This window comes from Hippocampus bargibanti, linkage group LG08 (genome assembly GCF_051943395.1).
Source record: "Hippocampus bargibanti isolate YZ-2025 linkage group LG08, ASM5194339v1, whole genome shotgun sequence".
NCBI lineage: Eukaryota > Metazoa > Chordata > Actinopteri > Syngnathiformes > Syngnathidae > Hippocampus > Hippocampus bargibanti.
Window position 1 is genome coordinate 7,850,481 of NC_142741.1, and position 24,149 is coordinate 7,874,629.

General features: G+C 42.1%; 1 protein-coding gene across 1 annotated transcript in view; it reads right to left on the reverse strand.

Annotated features, from left to right (window-relative positions):
- The window catches only part of LOC148894497 (low-density lipoprotein receptor-related protein 1B-like), a 334,893-nt gene that overhangs the window by 226,756 nt on the left and 83,988 nt on the right, over window positions 1-24,149 (reverse strand). The window contains exons 5-15 of the mRNA XM_089002179.1: window positions 21,281-21,400; window positions 20,081-20,209; window positions 17,126-17,383; window positions 15,550-15,712; window positions 12,887-13,109; window positions 11,930-12,122; window positions 10,186-10,329; window positions 5,401-5,637; window positions 5,120-5,300; window positions 2,007-2,226; window positions 1,746-1,935 (exon numbers count right to left, since the gene is read on the reverse strand). Of these exons, the coding sequence (XP_088858305.1) occupies window positions 1,746-1,935; window positions 2,007-2,226; window positions 5,120-5,300; window positions 5,401-5,637; window positions 10,186-10,329; window positions 11,930-12,122; window positions 12,887-13,109; window positions 15,550-15,712; window positions 17,126-17,383; window positions 20,081-20,209; window positions 21,281-21,400 (2,058 nt within the window). The remainder of the gene's footprint in view (window positions 1-1,745; window positions 1,936-2,006; window positions 2,227-5,119; window positions 5,301-5,400; window positions 5,638-10,185; window positions 10,330-11,929; window positions 12,123-12,886; window positions 13,110-15,549; window positions 15,713-17,125; window positions 17,384-20,080; window positions 20,210-21,280; window positions 21,401-24,149) is intronic.

The window sequence follows — 24,149 nt, forward strand, 5'->3', positions numbered from 1 at the left end:
TATATATATATATATATATATATATATATATATATATATATATATATATATATATATATATATATATATATATATATATATATATATATATATATATATATATATATATCAAAGTCAAAGTCAGCTTTATTGTCAAATATGCTAATATGTATGACATACAGCACAGATGAAATTACTGTCCTGTCGGACCCAGCATGCAAGGCACTTATACTTAACAAACATAATAAACATGAAAACGCCAATTTGCCGGGAGAGGGCAAAATTGCCGAATATATATATATATATATATATATATCATAGTATATAGTCAGCTTTATTATCATATATGCTAATATGTATATATACAGCACAGATGAAATATACTGTCCTGATTGGATATGCTTTATTAGGCACTTATACATAACAAACATTATAAACATGAAAACGCCAATTTGCCGGGAGAGGGCAAAATTGCCGAATATATATATATATATATATATATATATATATATATATATATATATATATATATATATATATATATATATATATACATATATGTATATGTACAACGGCAGTGGGCAGGTCTGTTTGATCTGTGATGGGGTTAGGCGTCCCAGCCACCACGAGTCTCCCTGTCTAAGTGAGCATGCCACATAGACAGTAGGTTATTGTAGGGCTTGTCTACCTATGCTTGTAAAGCCTGGACCCAGCAGATTGCGTGGAGGAAACCACTAGACTGGTTCAACAGGCATGAAGGTGGGCCCAGCAAAGCGTTGTGGAGCGCAAGTAGGGCACAGTGAGACACGTAGAACACTGTGGTCATCCACTGCATCCCGACCCATCCCCAGTCGTCTTGACTCTGTCTTGCCACTGAATTCTGATGGGCTGGGACGAGAGAGTGAGGCAGACGACATTGCGCAACTTTCTTCTTCCTTCACTTTAATCAAACTCACGCGCAAGTCATCTTCACCACCCCCACTCCAGTGAAGATGGTCATCTTTTTCCAAAGAGGACGAACACTATATGTATATGTATATGTATATGTATATGTATATGTATATGTATATGTATATGTATATGTATATGTATATGTATATGTATATGTATATGTATATGTATATGCATATGTATATGTATAATTCTATGTATTTTATATGTATATTCTATCTTTCTCTTTCTCTTTCTCTTTCTCTTTCTCTTTCTCTTTCTCTTTCTCTTTCTCTTTCTCTTTCTCTTTCTCTTTCTCTTTCTCTTTCTCTTTCTGTTTGTGTTTGTGTTTGTGTTTGTGTTTGTGTTTGTTTGTGTTTGTCTTTGTATTTGTATGGTTATTGCTGATGCTGATGTTTATGTTGATTTTTACTTTTAATCTTTATTTTTATCTTCATTTTTATCTTTATCTTTGTCTTTGTTTTTATTTTTATTTTTATTTTTATTTTTATTTTTATTTTTATTTTTATTTTTATTTTTATTTTTATTTTTATTTTTATGAGAAGAAGAACGACCAGCATCTACATTGGGTGGCTGGGCCTGAACTTAAAATGTTGATCCTGTTTGCAAAGTTTCAGTTTGAGATTTTTTGTTATCTTTCACATTGTGTCATGAACTCTCCGACCCGGTACGCTAAGAAAAAGACTCAGACGTGGCTAATATATCGACACACAGCAGAGACGGGTCAACATGCAGTGCAACTTTGACTGGGAGGGTTGTTTCGGTTCATCGGCGCCCAATTAAGAAGAGAGGAAAAAAGGGGAAAAACAGCCAACCTTGCTGACTTTGTGTGTCATAAACCCGCAGGCCAAATAATGGCGGCCTCTCACTTCGCAGCACATTGACCTCCCCCGTGGACAAGTCCAGCTGGAAGAGCGAGGCGTTCATGTACTCCGTCCAAAAGATAAAATTGCTATAATGGGATATTCCAAAAGGGTGGTTGAGCTCTTTCCCGTTGTACACCACCTGCGATGGAACGTTGATCAACATCCGAGTTCAGAAATATTGAGCATTTAACATTTCGGGTCAACACTTACCGTTCGCCCGGTGCCGTTGAGGTAGATCTTTTCAATGTGATCGTAATAAGCGTCGCACCAATACATGCTCCCCGAGCTGTGGTCCAGGGTCAGACCGTTGGGCCACAGCATGTTTGTGGTGACGAAAAGGCGGCGGTGCGAGCCGTCCATCCAGGCTTTCTCAATTCTGCCGATGCTGTCGTTGACCTCATCTTCTTCCCAGTTCGTCCAGTACATCCAGCTAGCGTGGTCACAAAAGCATAGTCAACCCATAGCGGACTCGAGTCTCAGCTTCTCGTGAGAAGCTATGATTATTAGCTGTGCTTCAAACAGAATAAAGAATACATACTTGTGTGCATCGTCATATTGTCTGTCGACATGTGCACTGTTGTGCCAAAATGTCATTTATGGCGGATGCGAGTTCGCCGATACGTACGGCGGCTAAAATCTCGCCGAATTGGTCTGACTTTGGCTCTCCGACCAGACAAAATCCAACTCTAGGACTATCGTGACAGAGCCGAAATGCGCAAAGGTAAGTCCGGCAAAAAAATAAGAATACAGTGATAATGTATTTACGTCGGTGTAAGCTCTCAGTCGATGGTCCATCGATGGAAAGGTTTCTTCAGCCGTCATCTGTACAGTGAGACCTCAACTTACAAACACCTTATCTTACACACTTTTCATCTTACAAACTTCAAATTTCTGAAAATGAAACCTTATAATAAGCACTATTTTCATAATACACACCCACCACGGCTAGCCGAGTGATCTTCGGTGGAACAGCACCAGAGGTTAAGTTACCAACAGTCCTTATGGAAGGTGACTCTCCTTCCATAAGCCATCAACGACCATCAAAAAGGTAAACAAAACTTTATTTTACAGCACAGTTTATTTCTTTAATTACAGTCCTCATGTAATGTGCCTCTCTTTCCGAACAGCAATTCCATTTGACCTTCGACCTCCGCCATTCCATCAAGCCATCAATGACCATCACAAATGCAAATAAAGTGACTTTATGATACAATGCAGTGTATTTCTTTCATTACAATACAATAGCACATTTATTATACAGAGAATAAGGTATGTTGTGTGTAGTTTTAAGGCTTATTTAGTTGAAAAGTATATTTTATGGAAACCCGGGAACGGATTATTCCCATTTTAATGGTTTCCTATGGGATTTTTTTTTTAGATACACACTTTTCGCCTTACACACTCTGTCTGGGAACCAATTAAGTTCGTAAGTTGAGGTCTCACTGTATTTCAAACCGATAAACACCTTAAGGCAAAAATTAATGCATCCCAAAGATAGGCTGCCAAATGAAAAACAAAGTAATGTAGTTTATTCAATACATTGTAAGAATGAAAATGGTAAAGGGCAGTACATTGGGGAAACTAAAATTCTCAAAAAAAAGACTTTATCAACATTGCAGGGATAATACTAGTGGGCCTCAATTGGCAGTAGATATGCACCTAAAAGCTAGCAACCACTCATTTGACGACAATGAGGTTAAAATCTTAGCGAAAGAACATAGATGGTTTGAAAGGGGAGTAAAAGAAGATTTTCATAAAACAGATTAATCCTTCTTTAAACCGAAATGGTTGGGTGAGGTTCAATTTGGATCGTTCGTACAACAGCCTACTTGGGCAAAATAGGATTAGGAATACTGATGAGGTGATACCGGTGGAAGTGGAGCATTCAGGCCAGAACAATAGTCAGAACAAGTCAGTACATTAGGAACAATCAGTGGAGTGGCAGGGAGTAGTCCTCTGCTCCCCCCAACCTGCGAGAAGGGACCTATCAGAGCAGAGTCCGGCACCGCCATGTCGGGATATATATAGGGCCTAAACTACCAGTAATTCTTTGGGTTGCTGACGAAGTTTCTTGGATAAGAAGCGAAACGTCCGACACCTTCCAAGAAGTACAGGTGACGGCTGAAGAAACCTTTTCATCAGTGATAATGTATTGTTATTATTATTATTATTATTATTATTATTATTATTATTATTATTAGCTAGCTAGCTAACTAGCGTTCCAGCTATTTGTCTTACTTCCAGGTTAAGCGATTATTAGCTAACATGCGGATCAAACCTCTGAAAATGGAGGACACTGATTCGCTGTGGCGACCCTTTAAAGGGAAAAGCTGAAAAGAAAAGAAGAGCTAACAATTAGCTAGCTAGCTTTCTATCTCTTTGAATTACTTCCGGGTTGAGTGATTATTAGCTAACTTTTAGTTAGCTAGCTTCCTATCTATTCGAGTTACTTCCGGGTTGAGTAATAATTTTTAGCTTACTCCTAGCTAGCTAGCTAGCTTTCTATCTATTTGAGTTGCTTCCGGGTTGAGTAATTATTCGCTAACTCTTAGCTAGCTAGCAATCTATCTATTTCAGTTACTTCCGGGTCGAGTGAATATTAGATAACTGTTAGCTAGCTTGCTAGCTTTTTATCTATTTGAGTTACTTCCGGGTTGAGTGATCGCTGGCGCGTGTGGCTGCCGCTGCTCAGCCACATAAAATCCATCCTGTGACTGTAAAGTGACTATGACAGTTTTGAACGGCGCTCACAAATGAAATGTATTATTATATTATTATAAAGGGGAGGCGCTTGGATCCCCCGATGAATCTTCACCTTTTTAGTTCTTGACACATGAACCGCTAGTCCCTTTGATTCCTGATCAGTCAAGATATCTGAGAGCATATGTAGGCTTGAAAGGGATCTGTTTCATACCTGCGCGACATGCCTCACACCGGGGGTTTTGTTCCGACAAACCCTTGAGAATCACGATTCTCCACCCTCGCCCCGCTTTGATTCCAACAGAGAAAGAAAACCTCAGCTGCCGAATGCCAAATCCAACCCACCGGTTCAGAATACGGAGATTGACTTCCAGATGAGGACGTCCCGAAAGATTTGCGAGTAAATTGGATTCCAAATTTCCCTCATGTAAATCCATATAATTAAAAACAAAGCAAAAAAAAAAAAACACACTGGCGTAGAAAAGCCAACATGTTGTCGCTTCACAAATCGCTCAGGCTTGTCAAGTTTGAAAGATGCTACGCTGCACAATCAAAGTTTTCTCTCACAACTTCGGAATTTGTAACGGACGCGTTTAAAAGTAATAAAAAATGCTTTTCCGTACCTGTTTAGAGGGTCAACCACAATGGCCCGTGGGTGCGACATGTTCTCTTCCAAAAGCGTTTTCCTGGTTTCCGAGGCACTTCTCAACCTGGCAACACTGATCGTCTTCCGGTAGCCATCGTTGGTCCAGTACAGGTTATGGCTGATCCAGTCCACAGAGATTCCTTCGACGTTGTCCAGTTCTATGACAACAATGACGAAGTAATAGCCACGCGAGATGCATTCGAGACTGACGACGTATCCAAATGCTTTGAATGGATTTACAGAAGATTTCGGACTCACCGTCATTCAAGATGGTTTCCCTACTGCTCCCGTCAATGTTTTGCCTTCCGATGAGAAAACTGGTGGTGTCAGCAAAATAAATATGTCCTGATGCCGCGTGGTAGTCAATAGCCCGAGGGTTGACCAGGTCTTGGATGGGCACCATATGTTCGTCGCTAGATTTAACATTCATATCCATCCCTCGGATGACACCGGGGCGCCCCTTGCCGTAGAACAGGAAGAGATTGTTTTGGGGTTCTAAGGGGAACAAAACGAGAGACAGTTTACCATTAGCGGAATTTAATTCCTGTGATTTGTCAGTTTTTCCTTGGTATTCACAGTGTCTGAAACACTGACAAAAAGTTATCGGACACCAGGGCAGACAACTCTGAAAAGTTGCCTGCCCGGCCATAAAGTTGCCTGCCCCATTTTTCACAACTTGAAACACAATAAGACGACAAATCGCAAAAAAAAAACATTGTTGCAAAGTATTATGGATTTTTTCTATTAAGGATGTACCTACCACAAATGCTCCCTTGCTTAATTTATGGTAAATATCCCTTGCTGATGATTTTGCTCCTATTGTCGTTTGTCCACACACTGTTCGTCATGTTTGCACAATGCAATGTTTGTGTTGCGTCGTCTGCTACAAGCCACGTGAACTCCTCTTTCCATGATGCTTTTAATAATAAGAATGATATAATAATTTCTAAGCGCCTTTCAAAATTCTTATGGATGCTTTACAGTCACGGGATAATGTACGTTTCCTTTTTTTTAATCTTTGTTCTGGGGCTGAGGTTCTGTGCATCTACTTTGGAAAATGCACGACCTTACAACGCTCGGGAAAGTCCGGAAGCACAAAGCAGGCTTCTGATTGGCTGAGTATGCAAATTAACAAATGAACCAAAATTCAAAAAATTCCAAACCGAACAAAGATTTCAAAATTGGAATCATTAATTCAGCTTTTGAAATATTCATTCAAATGTTTGCTTTATTGAATAAAGTGATTGATTGATTTAAAAAAAATACGTTTTTGTTTTTTACTTAACGGGCGGAGACGTTTTGTAAGTTATACACCCGACCCCGTTGCACGCCCCGGGCGTCCGGGCAGACATTACTTCAGACACTGGTATTAAGGTATTTCATCAAAAGGCATTGTACACTAGACCGGTTCACTTGAAAGGAATCAATGACCAGCGCCATTGACCATTCCTTCCTATCTCAATCATTTTGGTTGCCTAGCAGTATTCAACAGACACCACTGAGGCAAAGACCAAGAGCAATACAGTGAGACCTTGGCTTACGAACTTAATTGGTTCCCAGACAGAGGGTGTAAGGTGAAAAGTGTGTATCCCCCAAAAAAATCCCTTAGGAAACCATTAAAATAAGAATAATCCGTTCCCATGTCTCCATAAAATATAATTTTCAATTCAATAAGCCTTAAAACTACACACAACATACTTCATTCTATGTATAATAAATGTGATATTGTATTGTAATGAAAGAAACACACTGCACTGTATAATAAAGTCACTTTATTTACATTTGTGGTCGTTGATGGCTCTTAATGTCATGAGTGAGTTGACAGCTGGGCGGGGCCTCCGCTCCCGACGCCCGCCAGCTGCTGTCAATTCCCTCATCACTGAATGTTGGACATTTAAACCCGACGCTGGCACTTACCCAGCGTCGGAAGATACCGCGCTTCGCGCCTTGCCTGTTCCTAGACGTTTGTTCAGTACGTGAGTTGCTTCGCCCGAGGAATTTATTAGCTGCGATCGTGTCGGTTTGTACACCCTGTATAGTATGCTGTTTTGCACCCTCGTGTGCCTTTTTATTTTTCTTCTCGCTAGTGAGGTTGGGTGGATTGCCCCCGCTCACCCACTAGCTTTGCTGTTTGTCACTTTTTTGTTCAACAAGTTTTTTTCTGGGTCCGCGTTGTATTGGACCCGCACTTTTTGATAATAAATAGTCTGCCAGCACTAACGCCTCTGTCACCTGCATGGCGATCCACCCCCAATTACGACGTTCCAACTCGTCAGCTGCCACTGTCGCCGGCGGAACGTGACATTTAATTGACACATGTCGCTTTCTGACTTGTCAGATCTTACGAAACTGAGGCATCACATTATCATTCATCATGTTGATGATTCTCATAGCCTTTTCTGGATGGAACTGTTCAATAAAAGCCTGCACATCAACTCGTGAATGGCCTCCTTCTGCTTGTCCTCTTGAAGGCAAATAAAATCCTTTGTTGAGGACCTCACTATGGTCAGCAACAAGCTCCTCGATGTCATCTGCATCCGCGTCGAGTCCCGTAAGTGCAGGCAGAGATGCAAGTCCGATGATTCCACAGACGTGGAATAAAACGCGACAAAAGAAGGTGGGGGGGGATCCGTCCAGCCTGTCAAGCGAGGCTAAATAAAATGGCACATTCGCGATCCCGGTAAGCAACAAACTTATGCGATCGCGGCTAACAATCACCTCGGGCAAACCAAACCTTGGACTTGCCAGCACAAGACACAGTGAGGCGTGAGGCGTCATAATCATGTTACTGGTGAGCTGACAGCGACTTTTTGAAATGAAATGAAATTGAAGTGTCTTCTTCGGCTGGCGGCGGTCGCGAGCGGCGGCCCCGCCCCAGCTCTCAACTCGCACGTGACAATTTCTGTGTCATTAGTCACGTGAAAGCATCGACTAAATAATGCCTTTGTGAAAAGATTTTAGGCGAACGATGGTAGCAATGGTGAACGGTACCGGGCTCTCTATTTGTAGAATGGTCGTAGAAAGTTACTCTCAGGGAAGTGACACACAGCGTGAGAGATGTGTCAGGCTGAGATTCACATGACAGCCACGGTGTGCACACGTGACTCCACAAACGCACACCTCGTTCGTGTTTCTCAATGATCTCCTTCTTCACCTCTACGGTGATTATTAGGGGATCATCTTGCATTCATTTCCTAATCATAAAATTATCTGCAAAAAGCTCCTCGGAGGCGATCGACGTGTGAATTCAGAGAGAGGGGGTGTGGAAAAGTGCGCCGTCTGGAGCGCTGTTCGGTCGTGTGCTTCTGACGAAGAACCGAAGATCACTCCGCCAGATCCGAAGATCACTCCGCCGGCCGTGGTGGGTGTGTATCGCGAAAAGTAGCGCATATTCCAAGGTTTAATTTTCATAAATCTGATGTTCGTAAACCGAAAATTTCATAAGGCAAGGTGTTCGTAAGCCTAGATCTCACTATACTTACCTTGGCTATGAACATTGCCTCAGATCTAAAATAACAATGCGTCTGCATAAAAGGACATACGTAGAAGACTCGAAAGCTGACAGAGCTCCTCTGTGGCCCGTCGGCCGCCAGGGGAAGCCTTCGCATACTCCAACCCTACGCGAGTCTCTAAGGGCTTCCCGAAAGACAGAACCGGACCTCTCATGCGCTCTGAGCTAACCCGGGAGACTACAACGCGGAGTGTGAGGACCACACATGCCTCCGTTCAATTTATCATCGTACGAAGGGGTAGGCGGCTCTGCCCGGGAGACAATTAAGCCTTTGCGAGCGACCCAGATATCAAACTCCTCTGCGACCGCTGGAGGTAGCACTAGCATTTAGCGCTGCCATCTCATTAAGTTTAGAGCGAGAGAACGCGATAGCAAGGAGGCATTAAAAAATGACTTCTGCCATCAGATCATCTATGATAGGGGAATAAATCCAAAATGTCAGACTAAAACCTTCTGGTGCTTTGTTACCCAAACTGCCAGTTGGTCAACCCAACCCTCACTTCTTTCAATGTCAAACGCGCAGTCTTCCAGCATTGATCAACCCGTTCGACAGCGGCAGACAAAGTTAAAATACGATCTGCCGATAATCTATCAAAAATCGTTACGATGATGACATTCTGTCATTTTGCATACGAAATGTGTCCATCAGTGAACTTCTTGATCAATGTCAGCGTGCGATGGATGACTGTGCCATCTGCTATGTTATGATCTCCTCCCAATGTTCAGACATTCATTCCAAGCGCTTGCAATTAAAGGACAACCGACACCATTTTTTTTTCTTTCCTAACTGACATCAGAAAAACGTTTTATAGCCTCTAAAATACCCAAAACACGCAGGCTGATATTTTTAGTCAAATGCAAAACACCAATAAAAATGACTGAAAGTGTGCTAAAACTGCAAAAAATTGAGCTGCGAATTGGGCATTTTCAGACGTCTTGCCTTGCTCGAGAATCAAAACAATGGCTTCAGATTCGGAGAATGCTTTCTTGTTACTCATCCAGTTATGAATATGATTCAAATATTTCTGAAGAGGAAAGCATAAATGTTTGCAATCGATTAAAGAAGTTCTTCCGGGTCATTTTGAGGTATCAGGACTGATGTGTAGCGTCCCAGAAAATGCAGAAAAATAATTTGTGTCAGCGAATATCAAATAGTTGTCTTGGTGCAACACACAATGATTAACCATTGCGTTATTTATGTGTTTTACTTATAATTTCATGACATCAACACAAAGTTTTCAGACCAAACAAAGTACCGCAAAATGCATTGTGTGTCGCTTTCTCGATCAGGGGCGATCCGTCCGTGACGTGACGTCAGGAATCGTCACCAACTCAAAAACAAGACTTCCTGAATATTCAGCGCAAATCTTAAAACGTAAAATATAGCTATATGCAGTGGAATCTTTGTAAAATATGCTGAGGAGAAGTCATTTGAAGTGATTTTAAAAATTATGGACACAACTTGTCCAGAGGCGTCGGTTGTCATTAAGCCGCTTGGTGATCAAAACAAAACAAAAATGGACCAAACTTACTTTTACAAGACTGCCCATCAGAACCGAGACTGTAGCCAACACGGCAATGGCACGTTCGAGATTTGAAGCTGCCACTCAGAAGGCAAAGGTGGGAGCAGCCGCCCAATTTCCCGTAGGCGTTTGTTTCACACGCATGAGACTTGACTGTGGATGAAATTGGCACATATTTGAGCAGTGGTTCCTAACCTTGTTCCAGGTACCAACACCAATCGGTTCACATGCACAGTCACCAAAACCTTGGTTCGTGAAAAAATAAAATCTGATTATGTATATATTTATATATTTACATATATATTATTATATATTTACATATATATTTACTTATATACATATGTATTTATTTATATATTTACATATGTATTTATTTACTGATTTACTGATTTACTGATTTACTGATTTACTTATTTACTTATTTACTTATTTACTTATTTACTTACGTATGCATGTATGCGTGTAGTTAGTCTGTTAGTTAGCTAGCTACCGATGTAACCAATTAATTAACTAACTAACTAAATTAGTATATTTATTTTTACAAATTCAAGACATTAATTCATTAACTGCCAGACGATGTGCCAAAATGTGTCCACTCCAGTGCCAGGGTTTTTGTCATTCTTACTCAAATTGCAGGACCCACAGAATATTGAGTTTTAGGACGACATCAACATTCAATTCAGCGTAAGAAACCTTAGTCTCTCTTCTTTCATCACAAAGAAACAATTAATTCCGAAATTATATGGGTCCTTGTCATGGTTTGCAAGGTGGTGGTTGGTTTTTGCAAAAAACAGGCAGGAGGGAGCAGCAGGTTGTATTTGAGAAATTGGATTAAAATATAGTCAACGGGAACAAAATCTAAAACATCAAAATCATCTGAACAGAAAAATACAAAGTATCAAAGAAAACCAAGAGTAACAACAGTCTGCCAAGATGAAACAAACTTGACTGGGTGAAGAAAACACAAGCACAGCATACAATGCAATGAATGCACTGCACAATGCAATGACCCGACACCGAATGGTTGTGCTGGGAGCCCTTTTGACTGCCACTGATTGGAACGACCAACACCTGTGTGGCTGCAGGCAGGGCCGACAGCGCTACCCGTTGGTCGCCAATTAGAACGTGGCAGTCTGCCACTGATTTGGACGACCAGCACCTGTGCAGGTGCAGGCGGGGCCGACAGCGCCACCCGTTGGGCGCCAACCAGATCATGACAGTCTGGAGTCATCTTAGCTTGAAATGGGGGCAGATGTACAAAATACAATATATAGATATTGATTTGTGTAGCGCTTTTACAGCAGCTTATAATAACAATAATAATACATTTCATTTTTAAACTATTTTTCAAAAGGCAAAACTCTCAAGGTCACTACAGTCACAGGATACGTTTTTTTCTGTGGGTGAGTAGCGGCAGCCACACGCGCCAACTTAAACTGTAAAAAAAGCGCTAACATGGACAAGAAGCAAATGCTGCCCTCTCATGGAAGGGAAAAACATTGCTAGAGGTCCGACCAGCGTTTTAGTGGCAAGAAAAACCAAAACCCGAACAAATTCGGTAATGGCCAAAACATGCTTTTCAATTCCCGAATAATTTTGGGACTGGCAGTGAATGAGTTAAAAAACTATTGAATTCAAAACAGAAAAATAGTCCATAAAATGTCAGAAGCTTTATCGAACCCCTGAGACTCATTCACCCTTCCGGTTTGAGGCCAAAAATTCCCAAATAATCCCAAATTGACGTGTGCTTTACCTTTGGGTTGACTGAGTTTATGGTAAACACGGAGCGCTTGCATATTCCCCACATTGGCCAGCGTTGTGACCTCTTCTGTGATGTCGAACCTGTGGATCTGCAGAAGTGTCGCCCCATTCCAAGGCTCGGCGTACGGAGTCTCGGTAGCGTAGAGGAAGTTCTCAAACACAGCTAATGAATAAATATTTGACACCTGAAGGCGGGGATGGGAAGAAACAGAGAGATCAAGGGAGGTTTTTTGATGATACTACTACCTAGTCCAGGGAATCTTCACATTTGTTCTGCACGTCTTGATATCGGAGGCGACGTTGCTGCTATCACCACTAGATTGTCAGTTAGCAGTTGAGTCTACTCAGTCGGTAAAGAAATTGTACGAGATATAAGAAATCAGTCTAGTCCAGTGGTTCGTCTATGTAAGCTCTCTGTCGTACAGGACTGGTCCATCGATGGGGCAATCAGGGCCAGTCATAGTGCATAAACAGTCAGGACAAAAGAAGAAGGTTCAGGGAATAGTCCTCCGCTGCCCCCAACCTTAGAGCTAGGACCTATCAAAGCAAAGGTCTGGCACCGCCACCCCTGGACAGTAGGGATATATATAGGGCCAGAGCTACCAGCACAATTTTAGTTCGCTGACAAAGCTTTTCGGATTAGGAGCGAAACGTCCGACACCTTCAAAGAAGTACAGATAACGGCTGAAGAAACGTTTTTATCAATAGTCCAGTACTTCTTAATCTTGTTGGAGTCACAGAACACCACCAGTTTCATATGATCATTCACCGAACTCTTCTTTCTATGACTCTGCCCACTAACTGCAGACTAGATTGAGAAAACTGAGACTAGACTCACCGAACCCCTTGGGTTCGATCTAACACAGTTCAAGAATCACTGGTCTAGTCATTTTGCTTTTTACGAAATGTCTGTGGATCAGTTTCAAAAGGCAAAAAGGTAGTCACTTACTTGGCTTCCCCGGAAGATGTTATGTCGGTTTTTGCCTTGGTAATCCACCACATCGATGTATTCCAGGTAGGCATCTGCCCAGTAGACCAGCCTTTTGACAAGATCCAAGGCCACGGCTGTGGGCTGCTCGATTTTGGTATCCACCAACCGGGTCCGGTTGGTACCATCCATGTTGCATCGCTCCACTTTGGCCACGTCGCCATAGTCGGTGAAGAATATCATGCTGGAGAAAGAAAAGCAAGATACCCAGACAGTATCGCAAATCTTATTTGAAATGAATGGAAAATCAATCATTTGTTCCAGTCTTGCCAAAAACCTCAACATTTTTTTTTTCTCATTTGTGCGCCATTCGTGTCTTGTCCAGGTGTGCCCCGTCTCATCAGACAAATTGTTTTTAGAATTTTCTGTGTTTTGACCATCTGTGTCCCCCTTTATTTGTCTCACAGTGGAGAAATGTACAAATTGAGCGTTTATTTGCGAAGACTTTGTTCATCTCGACATGAAAATCTTAAAATGTTGACTATATGAGAGTTCCACGTCAGACATTAACATCTTTGACCATATTTTATTTGGTTCACGGTCACATTGGAAAAAAAAACTCAACTATATCCGTCACACAAAAGCACTTCTTTTCATACTCGAAAATCAGTCCGGTAGGAAATATCAAATGCAGTGTGTGAAACATGTAGTTTTTTTTCCAGACAAGCAACACCCTCTTTTTCAAAGCCTCCACCATGAATGTCATGGTCGTTCGTGCTTCTCATCGACCCTTAACATTTCCTCCGCCGTATTTGATACATGACACTTTGAATCACAAAGCAGTTTCATACATTCACCAGCTACGACCAATCTTTCCGAAGAGACATAAAGGGGCCGACCAGTGAGAAAGCATAACATTTCAATCAATATGAGGGCAGGGCGTCACATTAGCAACGTCGTCGACATGCTAATTGAGATTCTGTGTCGGATTTTGTTTCAAAATCGAAAGAAATGAAGAGTTGTAACGTTGAGGGAGCCTGTTCAAGATCCCTCCAACGACCGATCGATTTTCCGGCCTCAACGTTGGAGCTTTATTTGTCAGACTCTGAACCCGTCGCGAGTAGATTTTAATGAAACAAGGACGTGGTCAAAACACGCAAGGGTGAGAGCCTCGTTTAACCAGATGATATAAGGGCCGACATTCACCTGGGGTAAGGAGCTAAGACTGACTGAAAGAATGAGGTCGGAGTTTCCGCAGCAGCCGGCAGCCTTGACGGGAATCAATCCCAAATCATGTTATAATAATACATTTTATTTCAAGCGCCTTTCAAAACACCCAAGGACACTTCACAATAAAAACAATAAAACAACCATGCTATGGTACATGTTATGTACAAAGATGGCCGCAGTAGCAAAAGCAAAAGCCCACGGTGAGTAAACTCAATTCCGCTGGGGTGGCGGGGGGGGGGGGGCTATATACTGAAAAAGAATTGATCGGCAGCCCACAAACTACAGAGAAGATCGCGAACACTGGCATCTGATCTACTTTACTCGTATGAAGCAAGCAAAGTTGCTCCAAATGGCTCACTGCCATTCACAGTTAAAAGGACTCCCGGCACGACCATTCCGTGTCGGGTCATTGTTTCTCCCTGTCAGGTTTGTTTCGTCGTCATTTTTTTTTTACTCGTGGTTCTGTTTGATACTTTGGACCTTTTTGTTCTGATGACCTTGTTTTTTGAGATTTTGTCCCTGCCGACTTTATTTAACCCCTTCACTGCCATTCCAGAATTTATTCGCAAATTGAAAATATGACAGAGAGCACCATTCTGGAAATTACTTCGATTTTGTTTTGTTCTTGCTTGGATGCCAATAAAGCTCTGTTTTTTCCCTTCCACATGCACCATGCAAATTAAGTTCGTCAGCTGAGGTTTCACTGTATTTCCTTTGGCCCTGGTTGCGTAACAACCTCAAAGCTTAGCGTTCCTCCATCCGGATTGTAAAAGGTGACAATCGTCACTCAAACGTCTTACACAAAAAAAAAACAAAAAAACAAAAGGAAATCAATCATGCACACACCCCCTACTCGAACTGAAAATCCCGCTTGCTGAATTTCGCTTGCTGAATTTCGCTTGCTGAATTTCTTCATGATGTTGACAAGTGTGACTGCAAATGTACGTCTAGACAGCAGATGCATCACCGGGAAACCACAATCATTCAAATCACTTCATTCAAATTCACTCACAGTCTTCCCGGTGAGCTCTTTGTTATGAATTCTTTTCTTTTCTTCTCCTATAATTTGCTTTTCTTCAAAAAAAAAAGAATGATGATGTCTTCATTTTTTTGTATACATATTGATGAAGTTTTCTTCAGCCGTCATCTGTACTTCTTGGACGGTGTGGGATGTTTCGTTTCTCATCCAAGAAGCTTCATCAGCGAACTCAAATTGTGCTGGTAGTTCAGGCCCTATGTATATCCCTCATGGACTGCTTTGATCGGACTGTTCTGATTGACTGATTATGGTCTACGGCTGGCCCTTATTGCCCCATTCGCCCTGGACCTAATCAGCATGATGGCTGAAGAAACTTTTTAATGCAGGGATCACTCCTGTACGACTGAGAGCTTACACAGACATTTGGACACATATATTTTGCTAACGCTGCGCTAACAGGCAATGGACTACTTACCCGGTAAAAGGATCCAGCGCGATTCCTTTCGGATTGAGCAGGTCAAGCTGGAGGAGCGTCATGCAAGTGTCGCCAGTCTGGTCGCACGTAAATATACTGCCGGTGACCCGGTCGACAAAATAAAAGTTGCCCGTCAGCCAGTCGATAGCCATGTGCTCCACGTCTAGAATGACAACAACGTAGTGGACAGTATGTTACGATAAACATTCTATGTTCCTTTTCACACAAAATATATGTCCTTTTTCAAAATTAAATTGGACAAGGTCGGAATTTAGATGGCAGCCGATGGACATTTCGAATATTTTTCCCAAGGACAAGACTTGAAAGCAAATATCACCTTGCAGAAGCGCTTTAAGATTACTTTTCCCGTGATGGTTGGCGTTTTCATCAAATGACATTGACCGAGTTTTATCGAAATTATGCAGGTTCTACAATTTTTGTTTGTTTTTGTAACTCATTCGCTGCCATTCCCGAATTTATTCAGGAATTGAAAAGCATGATGTGGACGGCCATTACCGAATTTGTTCAGCTTTTGGTTTTTCTTGCGGGGGGTGCCAATAAAGCGCTGGTCAGACCTCTGGCAATGTTTTTCCCATCCACGAGTGGGCAGTGTTTGCTTTTTTGTCCATGTTAGCGCTTTGTTCCAGTTTCAGCTGTTGGTAAAGCGCTATATAATCAATATTGTATTGTATTTTTTTATACAGGTTCTACAATGTTTGTTTTTGTAACTCATTCGCTGCCATTCCCGAATTTATTCAGGAATTGAAAAGCATGATGTGGACGGCCATTCCCGAATTTGTTCAGCTTTTGGTTTTTCTTGCGGGGGTGCCAATAAAGCGCTGGTCAGACCTCTGGCAATGTTTTTCCCGTCCACGAGGGGGCAGTGTTTGCTTTTTGTCCATGTTAGCGCTTTGTTCCAGTTTCAGCTGTTGGTAAAGCGCTATATAAATCAATATTGTATTGTATTTTGTACATCCGCCCCCATTTGAAGCTCAGATAACTCCAGAACCATAAAACTTAGAAATTAACTCTTTTTTTCTGCTGAAACAAGAGAGTCTAAGGTTTCTAGTGGTGTACTGAATGTTTAAAACTCAATACAGGTAACATCTGACTTACGACCGGTTTGACTTACGACCACCCGTACTTACGACCACGACCTCCAGACCCTGTTTTAAAAAGTTTAATTCTGCGCCTGGCACCATTTTGACCATTTTGACTTTAGACCGTTTGGTCGGAACAGAACTCGCTCGTAAATCGGATGTTACCTGTATTCTGTGGGTCCTAGAATTTGAGTGACAATGACAAAAACCCTGGCACAGGAGTGGACACATTTTTTGCACATCGTCTTGCAGTGAATGAGTTCATGTGATTCTCAGCGGTGGGCATAGGTGACCACGGGTGTAAATTTGACCGTGTGTCTGCAAAATATGCCAATGAGAAAATTTTGCAATGCTAGCCCAACGCTATCAAACGGCAACATCTCAAATCTGATTGTCACTTTTTACGGGTCGTTTGGACAGTTCCCAGCAAATAGCAAATAAAGAAATAAATACATAAATAAATAAATGTAACATACTGTGCAAGTGCTTTGGTGTCGTTATTTCCTTTTCCAGCGTGAGCCGGCGTAGATTCCTCATTTCAGCGCAGCGAAGTTTCCCAGAGGACTGTTTGGACAGAACCCAGCAAACCTTGTCCCGGCTGTGCTGGAAATCCATGGCCAGACTTCCATTGACACTCAAAGACCTCAGAGGAAGAAAGCCCGTTCCGTTCAGGTGGCTGATGACGATGCGGTCTGATCCACCCATGAGAAGCACCGGATGCCTGTCGCCTGAATCTGTTCGGGAGATGGAAAGAAAGACAAGTTTGTTTATTCGCTCTTCTGCTGAGACATCACGGAGGGAAAACACGCCAGCGATCGCAATATAGATACAAAGGAGAGTGTTGTGTCATCGCATCATTGGATGAATCAAATTAATCAATTCATCAAATTAAGTGCCAACATGGATCAATGGCGCCTCGCCGGTGTTCATTGACAAGACGTGCGGTCTCCGAGGGACGATTTGTCTCACTTTATATAGGGGAAAAACATTCATTCATTCATCTGCTGATTCATGTGTTCATTCAACCATTAATTAATGAATTAATGGATTCATTCATTCATTCATTCATTCATTCATTCATTCATTCGTTCATACTTTCATTCATTCGTTGGTTCATTCTTTTATTCATTCTTTTATTCATTCATTGGTTCATTGTTTCTTTCGTTCATTCATTCGTTCAACCATTAATTCATTCATTTGTCCATTCATTGGTCCATTCATTCATTCATTCATTGGTGCATTCGTTCATTCATCTGTTCAAACATGTATTTATTCATTCATTCATTCATTCATTGGTTTGCGAATTTGATTCATTCATTCATTCATTATTTCATTCATTCATCTTTTCAACCATTTATTCATTTATTCATTATTTAATACATTCAATCGTTCATTGATTGATTGATTGATTGATTGATTGATTGATTGATTGATTGATTGATTGATTGATTGATTGATTCATCCATTCATTCATTCATTCATTCATTCATTCATTCATTCTTTCATTCATTCTTTCTTTTTTTCATTCTTTAATTCATTCATTGGGTCATTCATTCATTCGGTCAACCATTAATTAATTCATTGGTTTCATTCATTCATTCATTCATTCAACCATTTATTTATTTATTCATTCATTGGATCATTGTTTCATTCATTCATTGGCTCATTCATGCATTCTTTGGTTCATTCATTGGTTCATTGGTTGATTCATTCATTTAACTATTCATTTATTCAGTCAGTCAGTCATTCATTAATTTTCCAATACGCTTTATCCTCACTCGGGTGAAAGCGTGAGCGCACTTCCGGCAGTAGGAGGGGGACACCCTGAACCAGTTGCCAGCCAATCGCAGGGCCCACAGAGATGAATGAGCATCCCCACTCACACTTGCAAAATAAGGAAGATTTGAAGTGTTCAATCAGTCTGCAATGCATGTTTTTGGAATGTGGGAGGAAACCGGAGTACCCGCAGAAAAGCCATGCAGGCCTGTGGACATAATAAATGTTAATAATAATATAAATGTTATTTAGGCACTCGGAACTTTTTGCGACTGAGGGACATGTCAATCAAGGCACTGACGTTTTCTTTATCTGGAGCAAGTAACGGCAAAGATATAACAAAAAAAAGATTAGATGGAGATCAATTCTTAAATTGTGCCGCCGACTTGAACCTTCCATCTTACATGCTGGAATGTTGTTGTGATTATTGGTTGTTGTTTAATAACCCGCTGCTTTTCATAACCTGGCCCTCGGAGAACTCTCTCAGAACATTTATATTCATAAGCTCACACAAATAACGGTAAAATCTTGGCTATTGCCAACCCCCCCATGATCCGCCCATCCCCCTCATGCTAAATTAATATCAACGTCCGCTTCAGGTTATGGCTAATCATATTCACATTAAAAGCGGCTTTCTAGGTGCGCTACGCTTCCGGCTAGTTTCAACACCTTCGAGACTGCAATAAATACAATCCGTTAAAATGCTTCCGGGTGTTTTATTATCATTATTATTATTTTTTCTTATTGTTTATCAACCGTCCAGCCTTAACATCTGTTTGTGTTATTTCCAAGCGGGCCCTTTTTTTAAATTCCTTTGGGTACATAAACTAGCGCAATCTGGCATTAGCATCAATCAGAGTTAACGGGCAGGCCATTGTGTCGTCATTCAAGTTGCTCGACTGCTCCCGCTTCCCTTCGTGCTCATTAATTTGATCATTATCCTGGCCCGGACCACATCTCGCAATTCCCACGCGGGTGATAGATAGACTCGGCGGCAAACCGCATTCATCTTGCTCTCCGACAACTTCGAAGGAGCGGGGCGATATGACTTCGTGGCACCAAAAGCCTTTTCAAAGAGTCCCAAATAATCCAAAAAATTAAGAAAATACAAACTCATTCACTGCCAGACATCTTCAAAAATTTTATAATCTCCCACAATGGGGAAATTAGCAAAAAAATGTGTCCACTCCAGTGCCAGGGTTTTTGGCATTGTCATTCAAATTGGAGGACCCATAGAATTTTGAGTTTTAGGACGACATAAACATTCAATGCAATGTAAGAAAACTTAGACTCTCTTCTTTCATCAGAAAAAAAGAGTTCATTCCTAAATTATATGGGTCTGGAGTTATATGAGCTTGAAATGAGGGCAGATGACCAAAATACAATGCAATACATAGAGTACATATTGGTTTATATAGCACTATAGCAACAGCTGGAGCTGGAACAAAGCCCTAACATGTATAAAATGTAAATGTTGCCCCCTTGTGGAAGGGTAAAACATTGCCAGAGGTCATGGCCTGCGCTTTATCAGCACCCAAACAAATTCGGGAATGGCGCTCTATGTCATATTTTCAATACCCCCCAAAAATTGTGAATGGCAGTGAATGAGTTAAAAATTATTGAGTCAAAAACTGTTTTCTGTTTCCTAAACTGACCTTGTTTGGCTTTGCACGACGTCTTATCGGACTGCAGGACGTATCCTTCCGCGCAGCTGCAACTGTATGAGCCGTAGGTATTGGTGCAGGTTTGGCTGCATGAGCCATACTGGGCACATTCGTCATGGTCTGAGGGGAGGGGGGAAAGAGAGGGGTAGTACAAATTAAGCGTGCACTCAGTTAACCCATAGACATGCGCCACGTCAGGACCTTTGGCAAACACTGAGATGACCAAGGAACCTTGTTTGGCAAAGCGCCATGTTGGTGTGAAAGATAGCATGTTTCACGACTCTCAAAAAGGTGATCGAACTCGGATTGTGAGCAATCTGATATTTATGTCACAGGTGTCCAAAATCTGGCCCGTCATCTAATTTTAGTTGGGCCGAGAAAGAAAATCGAGCATTGATGAGAAGGTTTCTTCAGCCGTCATCTGTACTTTTTTTTTGAAGGTGTTGGACGTTTCGGCTCCTATCCAAGGGGCTTCGTCAGCGAACTAAAGTCTTACTGGTCGTATCGGCCCTGTTTATATATCCCTAATGTCCAGACATGGCGGCGCCGGACACAGCTATGATAGGTCCCTACTCTCAGGTTGGTGGGAGCAGAGGACCACTCCCTGTGGCCCCACTGATTGTTCGTACATTCCTGACTAATGACTGGCCTGTTTGCCCCAACGATCCAAATTGAACCTCACCGGTGGGGTGAGGTTCAATTTGGATCGTTCATACAATAGCCTGCTTAGGCAACACAGTTTAGGCAACATTTGTAATGCTGATGAGGTGATACCGGAGGGAGTCAATGGACCACTCCTGTACGACTGAGAGCTTACACAGACAAATCAAGCATTGTCAATCCAGTTCCATGATGCTAGCTAGTTAAAGTCCGAACCAAAAATTTTAATTGTTGTATGTAAACCTCAATAACAGTCATTATTCTTGACTCCTGAAAACTAGTTACCGTATTTACCGGCGTATAAGGCGCACCCGTGAGTCTTCCAAAGTTGACCTGCGCCTTATACGCAGGTGCGCCTTGTACGTGAAGTCATATTGAGCCACAACAGATCTCCCAGCGAAATAGCGCACCTTCTGTTGTCTGTACCAGGACCGCGTACGACCGTGCTTCACCACAGATGGCCTCGCACCTCATGCTATGCTACCTCAGGGAAAGTCTGATAGTGAGGGACGGGGTGCTTGGGAGTCTTACCTCGGCAACTCGTGCCGTCGTCGCCAACCTCAAAGCCGTCGGCACAGAAACAGAAGGTGCCGTTCCTTGTCATGACGCAGCCGTAGCGACACCGCAATTCGTGGCAGGGTGACAGAAGCTCTGCAAAGGGGATGACGGGGGTTGGGTGGGGTGGCGTTGAAAATCGGCATAAGTTGTGGTAAAATAACAATTCAGACGCTGACGCCATGATGTTTTTTAATCACGAATACTAATACTAATATTAAATTCATACCTTTCAATTGTGATCATAGCGACAAGCTAGCAGATCATAAATAAGCATAAACTATTTGCTGCATGGACTTTTGACACTGGGAGGATGCGTAAAGACGTTTATTGATCCTCCCTCCCCTTGACTCTTGATTTTTCGACAGAGAGGAAGTAAATAAAACTCACGCTGCATGTCATCATGAATAAACGCGACTGACGCTAGCTCAACCTTTTAAAATAAAGCTTTGATAAATCCGAGGACTGATGAGCCATTGCGGAATATTCATTAATGTCAAGTCACAGAAAACATGATAGCTTACAGGCATTGTCTGGACCCCCGCGCCAGGTCCCCCCACCTTTGTTCAGACTAAGATATTTATACGCCGCGTGGAACAAGATGTCTCCTGGAATCTAATTCTTTTCACTCGGAGAATGACACTGAAAGCTTTTGCTTCCCTCTGTTGAATGTCATTTTTCATCATTTTAGCGAAACGCTAACTCATCATGGCAGCTGCAAATTATATTTATGATTCTCTAAAAACGTTTGCCATGGACACTCGGGGGGAAGCTTGCGGTATACAATTTAGATTGCTCTTTATGAGTCACTGGTCTCTGTTTTTGAGATGTTCAGCAAACCTTTTCACGGTTAGCAGTAAAGTGCAGTGCTAATTTTTCAGAGCGGCCATTTTATTATTTTAAGTTGATGTAACGGCGGGAAAGACTTTGTCGATTTGTTGGCAGCCTGCAATCCTCACAATCTTAGTCAGCGTGTTTTTATTGACTAGCGTCAAGCAGCCCTCGCAGACAGGTATATTAAATAAACATCAGGACGGATGCCAGGGGCGCTTCCCTTCGCTTATCGTATTAATGCGCAAGGAAGTTATTGTCTCTTCAAGTTTGCTCTTGGATTGATCGGAATTCAGTCGACGAGGCCAAAGTCAACATCAACAAAGATGAATGAGGCGGGATGGAAGCGTTTTCCTGAATATCATTTCTAACTAGGGCGTTCGATGAGGCGGCTCGGGCATTTGAGTAGGATGCTTCCTCGAGGTCTCCCTGTGGTGAAGTGTTTCAGGCATGTCCCAGGGTCGACCTGGGATAAGCTGGACACATCAAGTCTCCAGGCCTGGGTATGTCTCGGGAAGAGTTGGAAGATGTGGCTTGGGAGAGGGAAATGTGGGCTTCCCTGCTCAAACCGCTGCCTTTGAACATGGATGAGTAGTAGAAAATGATATGGGAATAGATTCGTAGACACTTAGATGCGACTTTGGGGACGTCATCTTGAAGTGGCTTGGCGGTGATGTTGAAAAATGTATTTTGTGTGACGTGAGTGACAAAAGTGGATACGCTCAAGGAAGGACTTTTCTGGTAGTTACACCATTTGGAACAGGATGGCAACTACCTTATTTGTACCCTGTTGTGTTTTCCTTTGACTGATTTGTTTTATATGACAAAAGACCGCCTCATTCCTGAAATCAAGAATCCAAAGGAAAGGCAATTTGGGCTTTCCTTGAAGTGGACGAGGCAAATTAAGCCATTTGTCCGTCTGATTCCTGCATGGCTTGACCTGCTCGGCGGTTACTATGGAAGCTGGAGCCAATCGCAGCAGCCGGCGAAAATTGGATGCTGAAAATTGGATGCCTTAAGTTGGACACTGAAAATTGAATGCCGAAAATTGTACGCTGAAAATTGTACGTCGAAAATTGGCCGATGAAAGTTGGATACTGAAAGTAGGACGCCGAAAATTGGACGCCGAAAATTGGACGCCGAAAATTGGATGTCGAAAATTGGATGCTGAAAATTTGATGCCGAAAATTGGATCCCGAAGTTGGACGTCGAAAGTTGGACGCTGAAAGTTTGACGCTGAAAATAGGATGATGAAAATTGGATGCTGAAAGTTGGACGCCGAAAGTACGACAATGAAAATTGTACGGCGAAAATTCTACGCCGCCGACGAAAATTGTAAGATGAAAATTCGATGAGAAGGTTTCTTCAGCCGTCATCTGTACAAAAGTGAAGGTTTCGGACGTTTCGCCTCCTATCCAAGAGGCTCCGTCAGCGAACTAAAGTCTGACTGGTTGTATCGGCCCCATTTATATATCCCTAATGTCCAGACATGGTGGCGCCGGACACAGCTATGATAGGTCCCTACTCTCAGGTTGGAGGGGGCAGGGGACCCCTCCCTGTGGCCCCACTGATTGTTCCTACATTCCTGACTAACGACTGGCCTATTACCCCCACTCCCCCCGGTATCACCTCATCAGCATAACGACCCTCGTCAGCATTGCGAAAGTTGCCTAACCTGTTTTGCCTAAGCAGGCTATTGTATGAACGATCCAAATTGAACCTCACCCCACCAGACCGGTTTAATGAAGGATTTTGTTGTTTTATAAGAATCGCTTCTTTTACCCCCCTTTCAAACCATCTATGTTCTTTCGCTAATATTTTAACCTCATTGTCGTCAAATGAGTGGTTGCTAGCTTTTAGGTGCAAATGTACTGCCGATTGAGGCCCACTAGTATTATCCCTGCGATGTTGATAAAGTCTTTTTTTGAGAATTTGTTGAGTCTCCCCAATGTACTGCTCTTTACAATTTTCATTCTTACAATGTATGGAATAAACTACATTACTTTGTTTTTCA